Below are 21,059 nucleotides of genomic sequence, written 5' to 3'. Positions count from 1 at the left end.
TTGAGCTCCGCCGCGACCATGCCGCTATGAGTGCAACTGTCGCATTCTGTGACTTACTGAACCCTCGACGTCGGTGAACGACGCAGTCAGCTACTCATCATGGGGGCGGGGGGAGGGACTGAGCGAACGATTCGTTCACCGCGAATTAACATGAATCACTCAGTGAACGACAACGCTATCGCTCTCTGCTCTGCTTGCCCCAATGCTGTGTGTGATTCTTCTCCCGTCGCGGGGATATGTTTCATGCCATTGGCATCCGTTCTCCATTCATTCTCCAAGCTAACGGCTAATGTTGACTCAAGCCACATGAAAACAAGCTATTTATTGCATATTTAAGTTGATATTTCCATTTTTATTTTTTTAAATGTAAGCTACAAAAATGTTAGTTTTAATGTTGGCATTTCTGGCACTTGGTTTAATATTTGTTTTGTTTTATTTAAGGTAGTCTATTTATTTTCTTTTTGTTTGCACATTTAAGTTGAAATTTTCTTTGTTATATTTTTAAATGTAGGCTACAGAACATTTAGTTTTTATGTTTGCATTTCTGGCTCTTAATTTATTTGTTTTATTTTGAAAGTATTTATTTTCTTTTTGTTTGCATATTTAAGTTTACATTTTCTTTGCTCCAGAACATTTAGTTTTTATGTTGGCATTTGTTAAGGGTTTCTTAATTTAATATTTGTTTTTGCACTAAACAAATGAGGCCTATTTATTTAACTGTTGATTGCAAGCATTTTAAGAGGCTATAACTATTTTTTTTATTTCCAACTTTTATTTGTTTCTTATGTTCATTTCAGTGCAATAAAACATATTTAACAACCAAGACATTTAGTCACACTTTGTTTATTGGACAGGCCGGAAACGCACACACAGTGTTTTTGAAAGTAAAAGAATCTCTACTACAACTGCAATGTCTGTTTGCGAACGTCAAGGGGAGTCTGTCAGGGCAGAGAGCGATTCACGTCTGTCGCCCTCTGGCCCACAGAACTGTAGCTGAGTGATTCAGGTTCGCTTCACGAACCTACAAGAACTGACTGGTTGTCGCTGAGGACGTGATTCAGGTTCGCGCTGCACTCACTCACTCATTCAGAATCAGGACTCGCGGACCTACTGATACAGACAACTGACTGTGTCGCGGAGGAGGACGTCACATTGAGGCTCTCGTTCAGTCACTGTGGGCGTCGTTCATTGGGTGCTGAGGGCTTGTGTCGTTCACGAACTGACACACACCGAGATCTGCCGCTGGGGAAGCTGTTACTGACTGACTCATGATTCGCCGACCTGCACACAGAATTGCTGCTGCAGAAGTGATTCAGGTTCACGTACTAAACTGTGCTGACTGTGGCGCTGTGTCAGTCACTCACTGCCTGGTGTACTGCATGCACAGAGCTGTGTAGGGACTCGCGTTCACCCTATTTGCTGCTTCTCCCGCGAATGTCTCTACTGTACTGTACTACGCACCCCCCACCCCCAATTTTTTTTTGGGGGGGGGGGGTTCGGTAAACACATTTTTTGAACGACTCAATTTAAGGAACTGACTCTACTGATTCAGTACAGTCAAAAGAACTGCCGATCCCATCACTAACTCACACACAGTCACTGAATGGCTGCACTTTAAATATGAATAAGTGAAGGCCACGTCCAAATAATAGTCGTGTTTCAGGCTAGCGTCACCTCAAAGGAGAGGCTTGATGCTGCAGCACAACCAAGGTGATCCAAAGCATTATTAATGAATGATTGCACTCATCTGAGATGTCTTGCAACTATATATCGTACAAGACTACTTTGAATCATGGCACTGTTTAAAAGTCATACACATTTGAAACAGTATGTCGAATTATCCCTGAAAAAGACTTTGGGCAGCATTTGGAGACCGCTTTCAAGCGTACAAGAATACTTTAAATCATGGGACTACTTAAAAATTGCACACATTTGAAACAGTCTGTTGAATTATCACTGAAAAAGACTTTGGGAAGTGGTAAGGGAAAACTATATAGTGTACAAGACTACTTCGAATCATGGTACCACTTAAAAATCGTACACATTTGAAACAGTATTTTGAATTAACCCTGAAAAAGACTTTGGACAGTGTTTAGAGACAGCTATATAGTGTACAAGGCTACTTGGAATCATGGTACTACTTAAAAATCATACACATTTGAGACAGTATGTTGAATTAACCCTGAAAAAGACTTTGGGCAGTGTTTACAAGGCTACTTTGAATCATGGTGCCGCTGAAAAAGTAATACGCATTTGAAACAGTACATTGAATTATCACTGAAAAAGACTTTGGGCAGCATTTACAGACAGTTATAGAGCGTACTAGTACAAGGCTACTTGGAATCATGGTACCGCTTAAAAATCATACACATTTGAAACAGTGTGTTGAATTGTCACTGAAAAAGACTTTGGGCAGCATTTAGAGACAGTTATATAGCGTATAAGAGTACTTTGAATCATGGTACCGCTTAAAAGTTAGACGAGATTGCAGTGGAGGGCTTCACGGTGGCAGAGGGGTTAGTGCGTCTGCCTCACAATACGAAGGTCCTGAGTAGTCAGGGTTCAATTCCGGGCTCGGGATCTTTCTGTGTGGAGTTTGTATGTCCTCCCCGTGAATGCGTGGGTTCCCTCCGGGTACTCCGGCTTCCTCCCACTTCCAAAGACATGCACCTCCCAGTGGGCACTTTGACATCAATTTGACGTCTAAACTCAGTCAATATTTGACTCGGCATTGATAAACATTACTGCAGCCAATTTTCCCAAGTCGGTGTTTGAAGATGTACATTGGATAGCAATTAGCAAATTAACCCGCGAGTATATAATGTGTTTTTGGTGTGGTGGTTGATATGGTGGACGTTCATTTGACATCAATTTGACGTCGGACCATCGATGTCAAATTGACGTCATATTGATGCCAAATTGACATCCATGGCTTCTTAGGTTTTCATAGCTCTCCGCCAATAAAACGGGCTTATTAGGCTTAAATTTACTTTTGCATTGTAGGATTATTGTTTTTCTGGTGTTTGTATGCGTCAGTGGCGCATTTTGGCATTGCAAATTGATTTCGACCGCCTGCATGTCGAGCTGTCAGCAGGCCGCCACGCTGCCATCAAGGGGTGGTTTGCAATTGTCGATGCGCGCGCAAAATGGCAGGCCACATATAGTACCTGCTACATTAAGTTAAAGTACCAATGATTGTCACACACACACTAGGTGTGGTGAAATTTGTCCTCTGCATTTGACCCATCCCCTTAATTGTTCACCCCCTGGGAGGTTAGGGGAGCAGTGAGCAGCAGCGAACGAGAATCATTTTTGGTGATTTAACCCCCAATTCCAACCCTTGATGCTGAGTGCCAAGCGGGGAAAGATGCTGGTACGAGCTTTTAAACGTAACCCATTAACTGCTGCCAATCAAATGGTGAATAAAATACTCTATAGGGTTCATATGTTTATAAATCTGACTATGATGAAGTCAGTGCCTCACCAGCCATGAACCTCACTGCACGTCACTGATATATGTATATATATATATATATAGCTATCTGTCTATATATGTATAGATCTAGATATATGAATGTATAAATATACTTGAGAAAAAAAAATATATATACATATATCTATATCTATCTGTCTATATATATATATATATAGATCTAGATGTATGAATGTAAAAATATACTTGAGAATAATAGGTATGCATGTATATATAGGTGGCATCAGAGGCTCCATGTATTACCTGAAGAAACATTTGACTTCTGACCTTTCCATATTATTTATCTCATCTTTACTCCTGGAGTTCAGCTCACTGAATATGTCAGCTCCATTTTTTGGTATTTTAATTATCTTCAATTATCCATAAAAAGGCTAAAAACAAACCATCATTTCCATTACTGCTTCATTTGTTTCACTCTCTACTAATTAAAACTATTCCAGCATGAAAACATTCAGGATGTTCATATACAAACAATATTACAAATCCCCAAACGTACTTCTTTATTATGGTTTTAATATGATGTATTATTACATTTAATATTCCCATGTTTATGGAAATGTTTATTTCCACTCAGGGATTAAAAAAGTATTTCTGATTCTGATTCTGATAATTACATCACTCTCATAAAGCCTTTAAAGCTGGATATGTTTTTCTACCAAAGCTCAGCTTCACAATGTTGGAATATTGACTGCTGATATTAATATTATTCTATTGTTTAGAATATTACACTTTACTCTTTTTCTTTGCTCAAATGAACAGGATGAAAGTGTCTTTAATCGTCACTACCGAGTGTAACTATATATAATTATGTATATAATAATCCTCCATTCTTCACCTTCATTACCGCTTGATTTAACTCTCATCTTATTTTATCCAGAGAGAACTTGACCTTAAAAAGATGGCTGCACATCAATAAACTGTCACTAAACTTCAGTAAAACTAAATGTATAATATTTGGAGATTGCAAAAATGTAAAACACAAATTATGATGGATAATATTGAAATGAAAGAAATAAAGGTAATCACAATTTTAGGAGTTAATATAGATGTTGAAGTAAGCTGGACACTACATGTAAGTCATATAAAGAAAACATTAAAAAATGGAGTGCAATACTTAATAGAATAAAATACATACACTCAAAAAAATGATTCAGGCCCTAGATGTGACACATTTAAGTATTGTTGAGTCTATTCAAAAATATCTAGTTTTAAAATATACACATATATAATTAATCAGTGAAACTTGAAACTTCTCATAATTGATCCTATTGGATTGATTTGATGTTGATCAACGCAAAATTAAATGAGTTCAGAATTTGGAGCCGCCCTTTGCGCATGTGCATATCATCTTTGCGGGCGTAATTTATTAGCATATCGTCTTCGGCGGGAGTAGACTGCATCAGGAACCGAAGGTTGGCGCTCGGTCTTCTTTGGTAAGTCAAAGTATTCATTTATTTTTTATAGCTGTAGCACTGTAACTGTACCGCTAGTGTATTCATGCTATATATTCCACAATTTGGGCAATGTTTGTGGGGGTGAACTTTACTTTTAAAGTCCGACTTTGCATGCATGCTAGTTTAAACTTCCACCATGGCCACTAGCTTAATAGTCCACACATGAAAGAACTTTCCCTCCCTTATAATATTACATAAGTCAGGCCAGGATGAACGCGAGGAGCAGAGCGTGAGCGGAGAAGATTATTAACGCGACAGTCGGAGATGAATGTCTGCCCGTGTAGTTAATTGACTTTATTCAATGTGTGTGCTTCTGCTGGGTCCCGCTGCGCTGCGTGTCAGCTCCGGTAGTCTGTAGACTGTCTGTATGTTTGAATAAGTGTTTACAAGTATTATATAGTGTTTTATACCTCATTCAGAGTATTATCTCGCGCTATCGCTAGTGAATATATTAAATTATCACGGGGATTCGTTTATCTCGGCACTCCAGCAGACCGGTTTGCTCTCCGTGATGCGGAGGGAGACCGCAGCTGGTGGTTGAGGACACTCGAAGGTGCGACTCATTGCTCAATTGGCTGCTGATTCACCGCAAGTCTGCACGTATTTTTAACGGCAAATGTGAAAATTCTGCGATTTTGAATAAAAATTATCTAAAACTGGTGAAGTTAAATGGACAATAGCTTTATAGTATAATCACTGGATACAGATAACAATTTTAAAAAATTGTTTTCTTTTCACATTTTTTTTCTTTCAATTCCATTTTTTCTACCCTGACTGCATATATATCAATCATTAATCAATCAATGTTTACTTATATAGCCCTAAATCTCTTATTTTTTCCCCGTAATAATATTGAAATATTTAACAATGTATTGAAATAACAGTAGCGTATGGAAAGACAAAAGCCTCAAAAGAAACAAAATAAATATTACACACATTATTTTTTTGTTTGATCCCAATATTTTTTAGAATATATTTTAGAATGTGGGGTGAATTTTTATACATGTGTGTTTGTGTGTGTGTGTGTGTGTGTGTATATATATATATATATATATATATATATATATATATATATATATATATATATATATATATATATATATATATATATATATATATATATATACACACACACATACATACATAAGCATGCAGTGTATGATTGCCTTGTGCAATATTATTATTAGTAGTAGTATCATTAGTGTTGTCGCTTTTTCCAGGTTAAATGTGTACCAAGACAGTGCGGCTATGGACCCGTGTGGTCTGGCTGGAGAAAAACATGGAGCAAGAAATTGTCATCCCCAACTGCTGGATAAAGGGCTGCAATGTGCTCTGGCCCAATATGGCGAACGCCACCAAGGCCCTCAACGATATGAGGGAGCCTACAATAACATGGAGGAAATTTCCTCTCGTCAAAGTTAAAATCAGCTCGAGTAAGTTTGCTCACACAGTATACAAGTATTGAATAAATGTTACAATAAGGATAATGATGTTTTTTTTTTTGCTGCAGCAAACAGGGAAGAGTGTGAGCAATATGACATCACAACAACAGCAGAGCTCTCTGAATTTGAGGATGGGCCTGAGGAAAAGAGGAAGTCGAAAAAGAAGACACCCAGATTTTATCACAAGTATGTGACGCATAGTTATGTACTATTTATGTGTATGATAATGTGGTTTCTAGTATGGAGTCGCTGGACTGCCACACTCATACAAACTGATCTTATTGGGCTTACCAAATAGTTCAATTACTGATTACAGCCTCTCCAAGAAGTGCCACATTTTGGTGACCCATGCGACAGGTCCTAAACGTTGCCAAGTAATATGGTTTTGCTTTTGTCTGAATGCAGATGACCAATGTGATGAAGGTAATGATTTTGCAGGATCAGGACTGACGGCGTTGGTTTCCAACCACTATAGCCGCAGCCGCAGTAAATAATATTGTTTAATATTCATCGTTATTATCCAAAATTGTATGACATTGACAAGATGTTCATTTTTACAACTAAATTGATAGTCTATTTCTATAATTTCTCTTTTAGGTGCCTCGCTACCACTGGAACCAGTGTTTGACACCAGCTCCTACAGAAGGGGGTCCTCTTCCAGGCGCAGGTCGAAGTCAAGGTCCTTGTCAATGTCTCCATCAATGTCCACATCCAGGTCCTTGTCAATTTCCACGTCAAAGTCCAGATCCAGGTCAATATCAAGGCCAGTCTTCACATCCACGCCTAAGCCAGGGCCCAAGCACCGATCAAGGTCTATATGTACAGATCCGGTTCGAAGGACCGATCGAGGAGCAAGCACAAGAGGGCAAGATCAACATCCAGAGATAAATCGAGGAACAAGCACCAGTACACCACATCAACCAAAGATGATGATCCAAAATTCCCTATGGAAGAAGGAAGTGAGTATTAAATTCATGTGTGTCATTGATACACTGGCAGAAGTATGAATCCATGCGCCTCTGGAAGAGGTGTGTTAAATTATTATTTTTGTACAACTTTCAGAGTTCCAGAAGCGTGTCTTCTTTCTCCTGATGGACATGCGAGCAACAATATCGGACCTTGGGAAAAAGTATGAACCAGTCGACTCCCAGTTCCATGTTGAAATGATCAACAGGAGGAAGGGACTCGCACAGCTGGAACAAAAGCTTGCAGATGGTGACGACCGGAAACTACTGGTGAGTGTATCCTATCTGAACCTTGCATTATTACACCTAATTATAATTGTATTCAATTTTCCCAGCAGGCCATCAGTATCCATTCAATTGGTTCCTTTGTTTATATTTTCAGACGTCTCGTTTGCGCAAGATTGGGGTCTCCAGCCTGGAGGACAATGTAAAGAATGTGATGAAAAGGTGAGTGAACAGACAAACAATAATAAATACAATGTATTATTGTCACTGAATATTATTCATTGATGAATATTAAATAAGCATCTGGTACATCTTATTGTATCTTTTTCCTAATGCTTATACTTGTACACCCCGTGCGAATGCTTACAGTCCTCACCAACTGGCTCATGGCTCAACTAAACATCGACGGGGCACCACCAAAAAAGAAGTTCAAAGTCACACGCCTTTGTAAAGTTATGATAGGTATTTACATGACAATTTATTTAACATTCTCAGATATTTGGTTTGTTCACCAATTTATTACCTGGCCCCAAACAGGATCAGAAGGTTTGTGATATGATTTTGAGTGTCTTGACTGACTGTTCTTTCTTGCTCAGGTGCTATTCAACAAACCAACCAGTCAGCCACTGAGAAGGACATCACTAAATTTATGGGGAACTTCTTGCGATCTGCTCCTGACAGAAATGGCAGTGGAGGGAGGAAGAAGGGTCAGACTGCAATAGAACTGGCATCTGATTCCGAGGCAGAATAAGAATTATGGTGCGATACTTTGTTAATTTCTACATGCTCCCAAATAATGTGTGTAATTAATTGCAATTATGAATGACCATTGATGCTGTTTATTTAAGACCCAAGTGCTCTTTTTGACAGATTTAATCAGTCCTGCATGATGAAGCGCTGAAGGAAGGAAAGAAGACCGAAAACCAGTGGCCAGCCAACAATCCATCACTTTTCTACCAATTTTGGCTGTATTTTATAAAATTGTGTCTTGTGCCATGCATACCTGTTTTTGGTGGGTTTATGTAATAATTGAAAGGTCAGAATAGGGTTAAAATCATGACGTCAATTTGATGTCAAACTTTTGGCGTCAATTTGATGTAAAACCTTTGACGTCAATTTGATTTGCAAAATCGACTCATTTTTGACGTCTTTTTGACGTCAATATTTGATGTCAAATTGATGTCAATTCAACGTCAATTGCCCACTGGGCTGGGGATAGGTTGATTGGCAACACTAAATTGGCCCTAGTGTGTGAATGTTGTCTGTCTATCTGTGTTGGCCCTGCGATGAGGTGGCAACTTGTCCAGGATGTACACCGCCTTCCACCCGATTTTAGCTGAGATAGGCACCAGCGCCCCCCGTGACCCCAAAGGCAATAAGCGGTAGAAAATGGATGGATGGATGGATTGCAGTTAAATAAAAATATGGCTCCCATGAACCCTTAATGTGTTGTTGTGACAGTAAAGTATTAGTTTTTGGTTAATATCAGGGCTAATTCAGTATTTTTGTAACAAATATGTTTATATCTCAAATGTGTTTTTAGTCAAGCTTACTTTCTTAGCAAATAATACAAGTTGAGACCGTAGGTTAGAATGATATGCTAAATAGTGTCTTCCCTTCTCTGTTTGAATCAATATTTTCATTATTTATGAATTTGGCCTCTACATTGATTTTTGGGAAAACATGTACAGTGTTTTTTGGGGTTGCGGCGCCTATCTCAGCTAGGAATAAGCGGTAGAAAATGAATGTACAGTGTTAAATTGATAGGAATATGAGGTGCATGACCACTTGTCCAGGGTGTACGCACCCTCTCGCCCGATAGGCTCCAGCCACGGATGGATGGTTAAGTTGCTACTTGAAGTGACTCATGCGTACCACGAAGAGGGCAAAAACAATAGTTAGTTGAATCCATATTGGGGATTTTGAAAGCCATTCTACATGCTAACCCTTTCTAGATTGGTATGATTGCTATGGTTTGGATAGCATCCATCCATCCATTTTCTACTGCTTATTCCCTTCGGGGTCACGGGGGGCGCTGGAGCCTATCTTAGCTACAGTCGGGCGGAAGTCGGGGTACACCCTGGACAAGTCACCACCTCATCGCAGGGCCAACACGGATAGACAACATTCACACTCACATTCACACACTAGGGCCAATTTAGTGTTGCCAATCAACCTATCCCCAGGTGCATGTCTTTGGAGGTGGGAGGAAGCCGGAGTACCCGGAGGGAACCCACTCAGTCACGGGGAGAACATGCAAACTTCACACAGAACTCAGGACTACTCAGGACCTTCGCATTGTGAGGCAGACGCACTAACCCCTGGTCCACCGTGCTGGGTTTGGGTATGAGTGGGAATAAATGTTATATATATATATATATATATATGCAGAACAATGAATGTCTTGTGTGTAGAACATATTCTTTTCAAAAATCACCCCATACATACCTCCTACATACATATGGATATATATATATATATATATATATATATATATATTTTATGTTTATACACACACATATATATATATAATTTTTTAAATGTTTATAAAAATACATATATATATCAATCAATGTTTACTTATGTAGCCCTAAATCACTAGTGTCTCAAAGGGCTGCACAAACCACTACGACATCCTCGGTAGGCCCACATAAGGGCAAGGAAAACTCACACCCAGTGGGACGTCGGTGACAATGATGACTATGAGAACCTTGGAGAGGAGGAAAGCAATGGATGTCGAGCGGGTCTAACATGATACTGTGAAAGTTCAATCCATAATGGATCCAACACAGTCGCGAGAGTCCAGTCCAAAGCGGATCCACCACAGCAGCGAGAGTCCCGTTCACAGCGGAGCCAGCAGGAAACCATCCCAAGCGGAGGCGGATCAGCAGCGCAGAGATGTCCCCAGCCGATACACAGTCAAGCAGTACATGGCCACCGGATCGGACCGGACCCCCTCCACAAGGGAGAGTGGGACATAGGAGAAAAAGAAAAGAAACGGCAGATCAACTGGTCTAAAAAGGGAGTCTATTTAAAGGCTAGAGTATACAAATGAGTTTTAAGGTGAGACTTAAATGCGTCTACTGTGGTGGCATCTCGAACTTTTACCGGGAGGGCATTCCAGAGTACTGGAGCCCGAAATGAAAAAGCTCTATAGCCCGCAGACTTTTTTTGGGCTTTGGGAATCATTAATAAGCCGGAGTCCTTTGAACGCAGATTTCTTGCCGGGACATATGGTACAATACAATCGGCAAGATAGGATGGAGCTAGACCGTGTAGTATTTTATATGTAAGTAGTAAAACCTTAAAGTCACATCTTAAGTGCACAGGAAGCCAGTGCAGGTGAGCCAGTACAGGAGTAATGTGATCAAACTTTATTGTTCTTGTCAAAAGTCTAGCAGCCGCATTTTGTACCAACTGTAATCTTTTAATGCTAGACATGGGGAGACCCGAAAATAATACGTTACAGTAGTCGAGGCGAGACGTAACAAACGCATGGATAATGATCTCATCGTCTTTAGTGGACAGAATGGAGCGAATTTTAGCGATATTACGGAGATGAAAGAAGGCCGTTTTAGTAACGCTTTCAATGTGTGCCTCAAAGGAGAGAGTTGGGTCGAAGATAATACCCAGATTCTTTACCGTGTCGCCTTTTTTAATTGTTTGGTTGTCAAATGTTAGAGTTGTATTATTAAATAGAGGTCGGTGTCTAGCAGGACCGATAATCAGCATTTCTGTTTTTTTGGCATTGAGTTGCAAAAAGTTAGCGGACACCCATTGTTTAATTTCATTAAGACTCGCCTCCAGCTGACTACAATCTGGCGTGTTGGTCAGCTTTAGGGGCATGTAGAGTTGGGTGTCATCAGCATAACAGTGAAAGCTAACACCGTATTTGCGTATGATGTCACCTAGCGGCAGCATGTAGTTGCTGAAGAGTGCAGGGCCAAGGACCGAACCCTGGGGAACTCCACACGTTACCTTAACGTAGTCCGAGGTCACATTGTTATGGGAGACACACTGCATCCTATTAGTAAGATAAGAGTTAAACCAAGACAGGGCTAAGTCTGACATACCAATTCGTGTTTTGATACGCTCTAATAAAATATTATGATCGACGGTATCGAAAGCAGCGCTAAGATCGAGGAGCAGCAACATAGATGACGCATCAGAATCCATCGTTAGCAATAGATCATTAGTCATTTTTGCGAGGGCTGTCTCCGTGGAGTGATTTGCCCTGAAACCGGATTGAAAGGTTTCACATAGATTGTTAGACGCTAACTGTTCATTTAACTGCTCCGCAACAATTTTTTCGAGGATTTTTGAAATAAAGGGAAGGTGAGACACCGGTCGGTAGTTTACCATGAGGTCAGGATCGAGGTTAGGTCTTTTAAGAAGAGGATGAATAACCGCTTTTTTGAATGCTAGGGGAACAGTGCCCGAGGAAAGTGATAAGTTTAAAATATTTAGCACTGATGGACCTAATAATACAAAGAGCTCCTTGATCAGTTTCCCAGGAAGAGGGTCAAGTAAACATGTTGTTTGTTTTATTCCATTTACACGTTGTAACAATTCCTCTAATGTTATTTCCTCAAAACGAGAGAAACTATTTTGGAGAGCAGTATCCGCCGTATATACAACCGTATCAGTGTTAATAGAACCCAGTTGTAGCTGGGACGCATTGTCTTTAATCTCCTTTCTAATGACTTCAATTTTCTTACTAAAGAATTGCATGAAGTCATCAGCTGAGTGGGTGGAGCTACTGGAAGGAGTCCCTTGTTGGGTTAGCGATCCTACCGTACTAAACAAAAATTTAGGATCTAGGATCGTTTTTATTACGGTGGATGAGATTTGAGTAATATTTAGCTTTAGCTAAGGTAAGCATGCGTTTATGCGTTATTAAACCATCACTCCATGCTTGATGGTGCACCTCAAGTTTAGTCGTGAGCCATTTGCGTTCCAGCTTTCTACATAATAATTTCTGAGCTCTAGTTTCTTCTGTAAACCACGGGGTACGCTTTTTTGGAGCCTTTTTTAACTTTAGCGGTGCTATGTTATCAATGGTATCGCTCAGGGCGTCGTTAAAGTGGTTAGTGAGGTTATCAATAGAGCCCACATATTTTGGGAATGGTGCCATTACCGAGGGCAGTAGGTCAGCAAGAGTTGTCGTTGTGGCCGTATTTATGTTGCGGCTGCTATAGCAGTTATTATTATTATTAGTTTGACGAACATGCGTCTGAACCTCGAATTTTATAAGGTAATGATCGGACAATACTTTAGTATACGGGAGTATCGTAACTTTGGAAACGGTGATACCCCTGACAAGCACTAGGTCTATCGTATTACCGTTGCGATGCGTGGGTTCATTTATTATTTGTGTGAGACCACAGCTATCAATTATAGTCTGGAGCGCTACGCACGGTGGGTCCGATGGGGTATTCATATGGATATTAAAGTCCCCCATTATGATTATATTATCGGCGTGTGTCACTAGATCAGCAACGAACTCTGAGAATTCATTGATAAAGTCCGAATAGGGCCCTGGGGGGCGGTAGATAACAACCAGGTGTAGAGGCAGCGGTGTGACAGACCTCATAGTAAGCACCTCAAACGATTTATATTTATTATTTATGTTAGGACTGTTAAAGTTTTCATTGTATATTAGTGCGACCCCCCGACCCCTTTTAAGAGGACGGGCAATATGCGCGTGTGTAAAGTTAGGAGGACATGCCTCATTTAGCGCAAAAAAGTCGTTTGGTTTAAGCCAGGTTTCGCTGAGACCGATGACGTTAAGATTGTTGTCTCTGAGGATATCATTACCTAAAAACGTTTTGGGAGACAATGATTTTATGTTTAAAAAACCTATGTTATAGGTAGTGGGCTGTTTTGGGGAATTTTTTTTTATCAAATTATCCGTAGTAGCAATATTAATAATGTTGTGTTTATCATGCCCAGTGCATTTAGTATAATTACGACCATATCTAGGAATTGATACGACGGGAATTTTCCGATTGTTTGATTGTTGCTTTGATAAACTGCACGCATCATAGTTTGCCCACTCAGTAGAATGCATGTTCCGATTGTTTGTTTGTTGCTTTGATAAACTGCACGCATCATAGTTTGCCACCTCAGTAAAACACATGTCCAACTCTGAAACAATCAAAGCAGAAAAAACTTGTTCTAATTTAACTGACTCCTTACCCAGACCAGTAGTCTCGCATCTTCCATTTAAATCCGGCTTCAGGATGGAGGGAAGTGGTGTTCTGTGGGGAGTAGCCTTCTGCTTTGTTTTTAGCCCCGCTCGGCATCCGCGTTTCCGATCACACCGCTGGTGTCTGCTCCGTAGACGGCCCCCACTGCTACTATACTCCCCTGCTTCACAGGCCGCTGGATGTAGCCGCCGAAGTATTCCCATGCTAGTTAGCACGTCTAGCAAGCACGCGTCTATCAGTCCAAATGGCCCGATATGTCCACATCCAGAAGTGTCTGGCGGTCGTACGTGATCACGGAGTGACCACGATGTGAGCCAGCCATGAGGTTTGCAGAATTTTCCGGTATTTCTGCCAAATGTTCCATCTTTAGCAAGAGCTCCGCGATGTTATATATATATATATATATATATATATATATATATATCTTTGTATACATTTATTTGTATATATGGGCAGCACGGTGGTACAGGGGTTAGTGCATGTGCTTCACAATATGAAGGTCCTGAATAGTCCTGAGTTCAATCCCGGGCTCCAGATCATTTCGTATGGAGTTTGCACGTTCTCCCCGTGACTGCGTGGGTTCCCTCCGGGTACTCCGGCTTCCTCCAATTTCCAAAGACATGCACCTGGGGATAGGTTGATTGGCAACACTAAATTGGCCGTAGTGTGTGAATGTGAGAGTGAATGTTGTCTGTCTATCTGTGTTGGCCCTGTGATGAGGTAGCAACTTGTCCAAGGCGTACGCCGCCTTCCGCCCGAATGCAGCTGAGATAGGTTCCAGAACCCCCCGTGACACCAAAAGGGACAAACGGTAGAAAATGGATGGATGAATGGATATATGTATTCATTTTTAAATACAGATATATATATATTTAATTTCTGGTCAAATAATGACAACTGTAATAATAATAATCATAATCATGTACTTAATGTGCTATTTAATAAAAAAAATAAACTCTTGAAATACATTTTTTGAGAAATAATCATATACGGATGTCATGCTTTTCAATTATTTATGTCTTAATTTATAATCATATAACAATGATAACAATAGACAAAAGTAATGATGATGATTATAGTACCAATAGTAATAGTGATAATGATAATAATAAATACTTCCTGATATCATTGGAATTACACAGTTGGTACAGCTGACATATTGCGAAAAGTGTTGTACCTTTACGCACTGAGAGGTTGATCAACATGGTGTACAGAAAAACAAACAAACAGTAGAACAGCAAAGGAATGGAGAGAATGACATCATGATATAGTTGTTGTACTTTGTTTATCTTATTTTTTATTTTAAAAGTACAATAATTTACTCCAAAAAGCTCAAACCTGTATATTTATGAAAGGATGACCAAGTGTAGCTGAGTTCAAAGGTCAACGATTGATCTGAAGGTGAAACTTATGAGACGATGTGATTTTGGGAGCAGAGGTCAAAGGTCAAACCCAGTATCAAAGCTGCTGACCTTTTGTTGACCTTATTATTAGTTATTAATGTAATCACAGCTGAGAGATTTAGCTATATCAGTGTGTTCAGAGGTAGATGAAGATGCTGACTCATCGTGATACCGCCATCTTGTGGAGTCTGTTAAACTAATTAGGTTGGGAGGTTGCCTACAGCCACAGTTGTGCTTTTGTGACCCATGCAGCTGCAGGAAGCGACGCGCTCGGTCGCAAAGTGGAACATTGAGGCTGTTGTGCCAAGAAGAGCGCCATGTTTGGAGCGTGTCGGGTTAACGTTTAACCATATTTACTGCACACAACCTCATTAGGGAACAACACACATGCTCACTATATGTTAATGGCGGCCATGGTCACGCGCATGCACAACATGCACAATGGAACAGCGCTACAAATAGTGCCGTTCCTTTGTTCTATTCTGAGCGGTGTGCTGATGTTGGCTTTATTTTAACTCCAGTGTTGTGTATCAGAAAGTTACTCATGGAAAATTCTACAGCTTCACATATTTACATGTGTGCGTCTTCATATCTTTGCATATTTGCTGTTGATTCTCCACACTTCATTCCGTCCACATGATTCCAGGAGTTGATACGTTAGACTGGATTGAAAAATCATACGGTGAATTTAATTGACACTGGATGTATTTTATTTATTTATAATTTATGTGGCTGATTTTTTTGAGTTCGGATTTTGTTCAGAGTTTATTTATTTATATTAATTTATGCAGACAATTTCGTTGCATAAAAATTTGTGAGCAAAATTTGTGTTTAACAATTCAGTTTGTTGAAATAATGTGTTTTAAAATACAAGGTGTAAAATTCAGTGCAAAAAAAACAAGTGTATAAAAATTCAGCGTGTAAATATTAGGTGTAAAAAAATTCAGTTCAGAAATGTTTGTTGCCTCAAAAGTCACCTAATTGACTGGTTCTGGGACAGGCTCGATTGCTTCAGTCTTGATTTACCAAATGTGAGTCTTGAGTTTGGAAGCACCGAACATTTTTGCACTAAACTCTTCTTTTACGTGGGATTTCCAATATTATTTATGAACAATAAAACCCTGAATATTAACAACATGAGAAAGTCACTCCTCTTTTACATGGGATTAACAATATTAACTATGAACAATAAAACACTGAATATTAACAACATATGCATGTTGCTCCTCTTTTATTTCTCAGACCAGCTGTGTATTTTTTACAGTCAAGAGAAAAACACCACAAAAATAGATAAAAAAAACAGCAAAATATGAATGCAAAGTGTAATAAAGACCTACAACATGATAAATTATCACATAATAATCTGCTTCCACATCTGTTCCTGACACACACGTTTCGGGGTAGCAGCTCTGAAAAAAAACCCCGCCCACTCTTCTTTGTTCCTGGTCTGAGCTGCTGTGACGTAAATTACCGTAATAACTCCTATAACACCCAAAAGTGCAGATTTCAACCATTGAAATTCTTTCTATACTTCAAGACTTACAGTCATTCAAAAACAGCAATGCACATCACAGTTTTGATGTTAAAAGTCTAGAAAAATGATGTAGAATATCCGGCGGGCTGAATTGAAAATCTTAATGGGCCGCAGGTGGCCTGCGGACCCTATTTTGCCCAGGTCTGTACTATACTGTAGAAGTGTTTTAGCTTGCGGCTGACTCAAAATCAGGTTTCGTTTTCCAATATGTAAAACTTGAGCAAGAACTAATTGACCTTTCAATCTTGTGTGCGGCATCAAAACAGTGACAAAATCCACGATATACGATATACACAATTAATGCCATATATTTTTGTGATTAATCACATGAGACAGTCCTACAAATTGGGGTGCACAAAAAAATTGATTCACGTCCCAGTTGCGATTCTCTTTACAAACCCTGTTTCCATATCATAAGAGAAATTGTGTTATATGTAAATATAAACGGAATACAATGATTTGCAAATCATTTTCAACCCATATTCCGTTGAATATGCTACAAACACAACATATTTGATGTTCAAACTGATAAACGTTTTTTTTTTGCAAATAATCGTTAACTTTAGAATTTGATGCCAGCAACATGTGACAAAGAAGTTGGGAAAGGTGGCAATAAATACCGACAAAGTTGAGGAATGCTCATCAAACACTTATTTGGAACATCCCACAGGTGTGCAGGCTAATTGGGAACAAGTGGGTGCCATGATTGGGTATAAAAACAGCTTCCCAGAAAATGCTCAGTCTTTCACAATAAAGGATGGGGCGAGGTACACCCCTTTGTCCACAACTGCGTGAGCAAATAGTCAAACAGTTTAAGAACAACGTTTCTCAAAGTGCAGTTGCAAGAAATTTAGGGATTTCAACATCTACGGTCCATAATATCATCAAAAGGTTCAGAGAATCTGGAGAAATCACTCCATGTAAGCGGCATGGCCGAAAACCAACATTGAATGACCGTGACCTTCGATTCCTCAGACGGCACTGTATCAAAAACCGACATCATTCTCTAAAGGATATCACCACCTGGGCTCTGGAACACTTCAGAAAATACTGTCACTAAATACAGTTGGTCGCTACATCTGTAAGTGTAAGTTAAAGCTCTACTATGCAAAGCGAAAGCCATTTCTCAACAACATCCAGAAACGCCGCCGGCTTCTCTGGGCCCGAGATCATCTAAGATGGACTGATGCAAAGTGGAAAAGTGTTCTGTGGTCTGACGAGTCCACATTTTAAATTGTTTTTGGAAATATTCGACATCGTGTCATCCGGACCAAAGGGGAAGCGAACCATCCAGACTGTTATCGACGCAAAGTTCAAAAGCCAGCATCTGTGATAGTTTGGGGGTGCATTAGTGCCCAAGGCATGGGTAACTTACACATCTGTGAAGGCACCATTAATGCTGAAAGGTACATACAGGTTTTGGAACAATATATGCTGCCATCTAAGCGCCGTCTTTTTCATGGTCGCCCCTGCTTATTTCAGTAAGACAATGCCAAGCCACATTCAGCACGTGTTACAACAGCGTGGCTTCGTAAAAAAAGAGTGCGGGTACTTTCCTGGCCCGCCTGCAGTACAGACCTATCTCCCATCGAAAATGTGTGGCGCATTATGAAGCGTAAAATATGACAGCGGAGACCCCGGACTGTTAAACGACTGAAACTCTACATAAAACAAGAATGAGAAAGAATTCCCCTTTCAAAGCTTCAACACTTAGTTTCCTCAGTTACCAAACATTTATTGAGTGTTGTTAAAAGAAAAGGTGATGTAACACAGTGGTGAACATGCCCTTTCCCAACTACTTTGGCACGTGTTGCAGCCATGAAATTCTAACTTAATTATCGATCCATCCATCCGTTTGCTACCGCCAGTGCCTATCTCAGCTACAATCGGGGGGAAGGCGGTGTATACCCTGGACACTTCGCCACCTCATTACAGGGCCAACACAGATAGACGGACAACATTCACACTCACATTCACACACTAGGGCCAATTTAGTGTTGCCAATCAACCTATCCCCAGGTGCATGTCTTTGGAAGTGGGAGGAACCGGAGTACCCGGAGGGAACCCACGCAGTCACGGGGAGAACATGCAAACTCCACACAGAAAGATCCCGAGCTCGGGATTGAACCCAGGACTATTCAGGACCTTCATATTGCGAGGAAGATGGCTAACCCCTCTGCCATCGGGCTATTTGCAAAAAAAAAAATTAAGTTTATGAGTTTGAACATCAAATATCTTGTCTTTGTAGTCCATTCAGTTGAAAATGGGTTGAAAATAATTTGCAAATCTTGTATTCCGTTTTTATTTACATCTAACACAATTTCCGAACTCATATGGAAACGGGGGTTGTAAGAAATTCCTAATTTTCAAAACTGTATTCCATCATTTATTTTTTAAATGTTTTTTTTATTATAATCAATTTTAAAAAATACGTCTTTAGGCCATCTCCATGCAACGAGAAATTGTCACTTTGTCACACGCTACCATGACACCAATTTCCTTCCACTTGTTTGTCACCTTTTGTTTGGGCGGCAAGACTATTTTGTTCATGCTTTGGATTCTTCTCCATGATTCCTGTTTCAGTAAGACCTTCTGCCTCATAGTCTTCCTCCCGGCTCAGGTATCCACACTTTTCCTTTTTATCATATTTTACCTGTTGCAGTATTTTTCGCGGTGTAATCTTTTGCTCTTTTTTATGCACCATAGTTTTTATCTACTTTAGTGTTGCCCTTTTCCCTTGTCTTGAGCAATAAAGACACTTTTTTTTCTTACTCCTGCCTGTGTTTTGCATTATGCGATCCACTAAAACCTTTTGACTCGGCGGCCGCATTGGGTTAAAACAATTTGGCCAAGGGCTGGGCTGTGAATGTTTGTGTGTGTGTGTGTGTGTGTGTGTGTGTGTGTGTATAAGACAGATTTAAAAAACATAAAATAAAATAAATACAAATTATATATATATATATATATATACATATATATATATATATATATATATATATATATATATATATATATATATATACACATTTTTTTTTTACATGTATTTTTATTCTACTATTTTTTATACTATGCCGGCCATAGTTGGGGTATCTCTGCATTAGACTCTGAGTATCACCAAGTGTTTTTTTTTTTAGTTTAATTTATAATTATAATAGCATATATTACATAGTGGGCAGCACGGTGTAACAGGGGTCAGTGCTAGTGCCTCACAATACGAAGGTCCCTGAGTAGTCCTGAGTTCAATCCTGCGCTCGTGGATCTTTCTGTGTGGAGTTTGCATGTTCTCCCCGTGACTGCGTGGGTTCCCTCCGGGTACTCCGGCTTCCTCCCACTTCCAAAGACATGCACCTGGGGATAGGTTGATTGGCAACACTAAATTGGCCCTAGTGTGTGAATGTTGTCTGTCTATATGTGTTGGCCCTGTGATTGGGTGGCGACTTTTCCAGAGTGTACGCCGTCTTCCGCCCGAATGCAGCTGAGATAGGCACCAGCACGCCCTGTGACCCCAAAAGGGACAAGCGGTAGAAAATGGATGGATATTACATTGCGAGAGGAGATCAGTTTGAGTGAAGAATCGATTCTGAATCGAATTGTCACCATAGGCATCGTTATAGGATCAAATTGTTGATGCCAAAAGATTACAACCTTACCTTTAACATAGCTAATTGATAACTCATACTTTTTGTGACTAAAAAAAAAGGGGGCCAAAAAACCCTGTTAGACACCTACTGTATATGGACTTTTAATGAAAAAATAATTGTTTCGAACATGGGTGCCCATTACGGTTAACATAAATCTTCACTATGACGTCACTTGATTGACAATCAAGGCACCCGGAGGGTCTTCTGAGACAACACTGGCTGCTGCGAGCTCATTGTGAAGGGAAAAAAGACGTTAGGAAGGCGAGAGAAACACTATTTCAACCGTACATACCATGAATTGATTAATGTGGACCTCAACTTAAACAAGTTGAAAAAACTTATTGGGGTTTTAACCATTAGTGGTCAATTGTACGGAATATGTACTGAAACTGTGCAATCTACTAATAAAAGTTTTCAATCAATCAATCAATGAAAGTCGTTGGTTTTTTGGCATCTTATTTGTCCAGCTTCCATATTCGTTTTTATACACTTTACAAGAAATACATTGGCGGCAAACTCCGTAGTTTGCTAGCTTGTTTGCGCTGGCTTTCGGAGACTCTTATTTTGTTAGCGCAGGCGCGATGGAGCGGCACTTTTATTGTGAAGACAGGAACTGTGCGATCAGTCTTTAGGCTTTTGACGGGAAGTACGGTTGAAATAAAAAGTGCCTTTTTTCCTTTACACTTTTTATTG

General features: G+C 39.8%; 1 protein-coding gene across 2 annotated transcripts; it reads left to right on the top strand.

The window, feature by feature from the left end:
* Positions 1-4,871: 4,871 nt before the first annotated feature.
* Positions 4,872-9,567, top strand: LOC133555685 (arginine and glutamate-rich protein 1-B-like). 2 transcript variants are annotated; one of them, XM_061905011.1, is made up of 9 exons: positions 4,872-4,926; positions 6,168-6,380; positions 6,458-6,575; positions 6,987-7,140; positions 7,215-7,348; positions 7,452-7,624; positions 7,737-7,801; positions 8,176-8,338; positions 8,450-9,567. In XM_061905011.1, the coding sequence occupies exons 3-8, from the start codon at positions 6,482-6,484 to the stop codon at positions 8,207-8,209; spliced, it is 654 nt and encodes a 217-aa protein (XP_061760995.1). In that variant the 5' UTR covers positions 4,872-4,926; positions 6,168-6,380; positions 6,458-6,481; the 3' UTR covers positions 8,210-8,338; positions 8,450-9,567. The 2 variants fall into 2 exon arrangements, with proteins under 2 accessions (XP_061760995.1, XP_061760994.1); XM_061905010.1 differs by lacking the exon at positions 8,450-9,567 and adding an exon at positions 7,949-8,041 and having other exon boundaries at positions 8,176-8,322.
* Positions 9,568-21,059: the final 11,492 nt, after the last annotated feature.

The sequence above is a fragment of the Nerophis ophidion genome, linkage group LG07 (assembly GCF_033978795.1).
Source record: "Nerophis ophidion isolate RoL-2023_Sa linkage group LG07, RoL_Noph_v1.0, whole genome shotgun sequence".
Taxonomy (NCBI): domain Eukaryota; kingdom Metazoa; phylum Chordata; class Actinopteri; order Syngnathiformes; family Syngnathidae; genus Nerophis; species Nerophis ophidion.
Note: the sequence above shows the minus strand (reverse complement) of the source record. Positions and strands in the feature narration are given on the sequence as shown.

Coding starts and splice junctions, on each gene's coding strand:
- LOC133555685 (XM_061905010.1), top strand. CDS start 6,482: ATGACATCACAACAACAGCAGAGCTCTCTGAATTTGAGGATGGGCCTG. Junction 7,141..7,214: donor ACGTCAAAGTCCAGATCCAG/GTCAATATCAAG, acceptor CTATATGTACAG/ATCCGGTTCGAAGGACCGAT. Junction 7,802..7,948: donor GTAAAGAATGTGATGAAAAG/GTGAGTGAACAG, acceptor GAATGCTTACAG/TCCTCACCAACTGGCTCATG.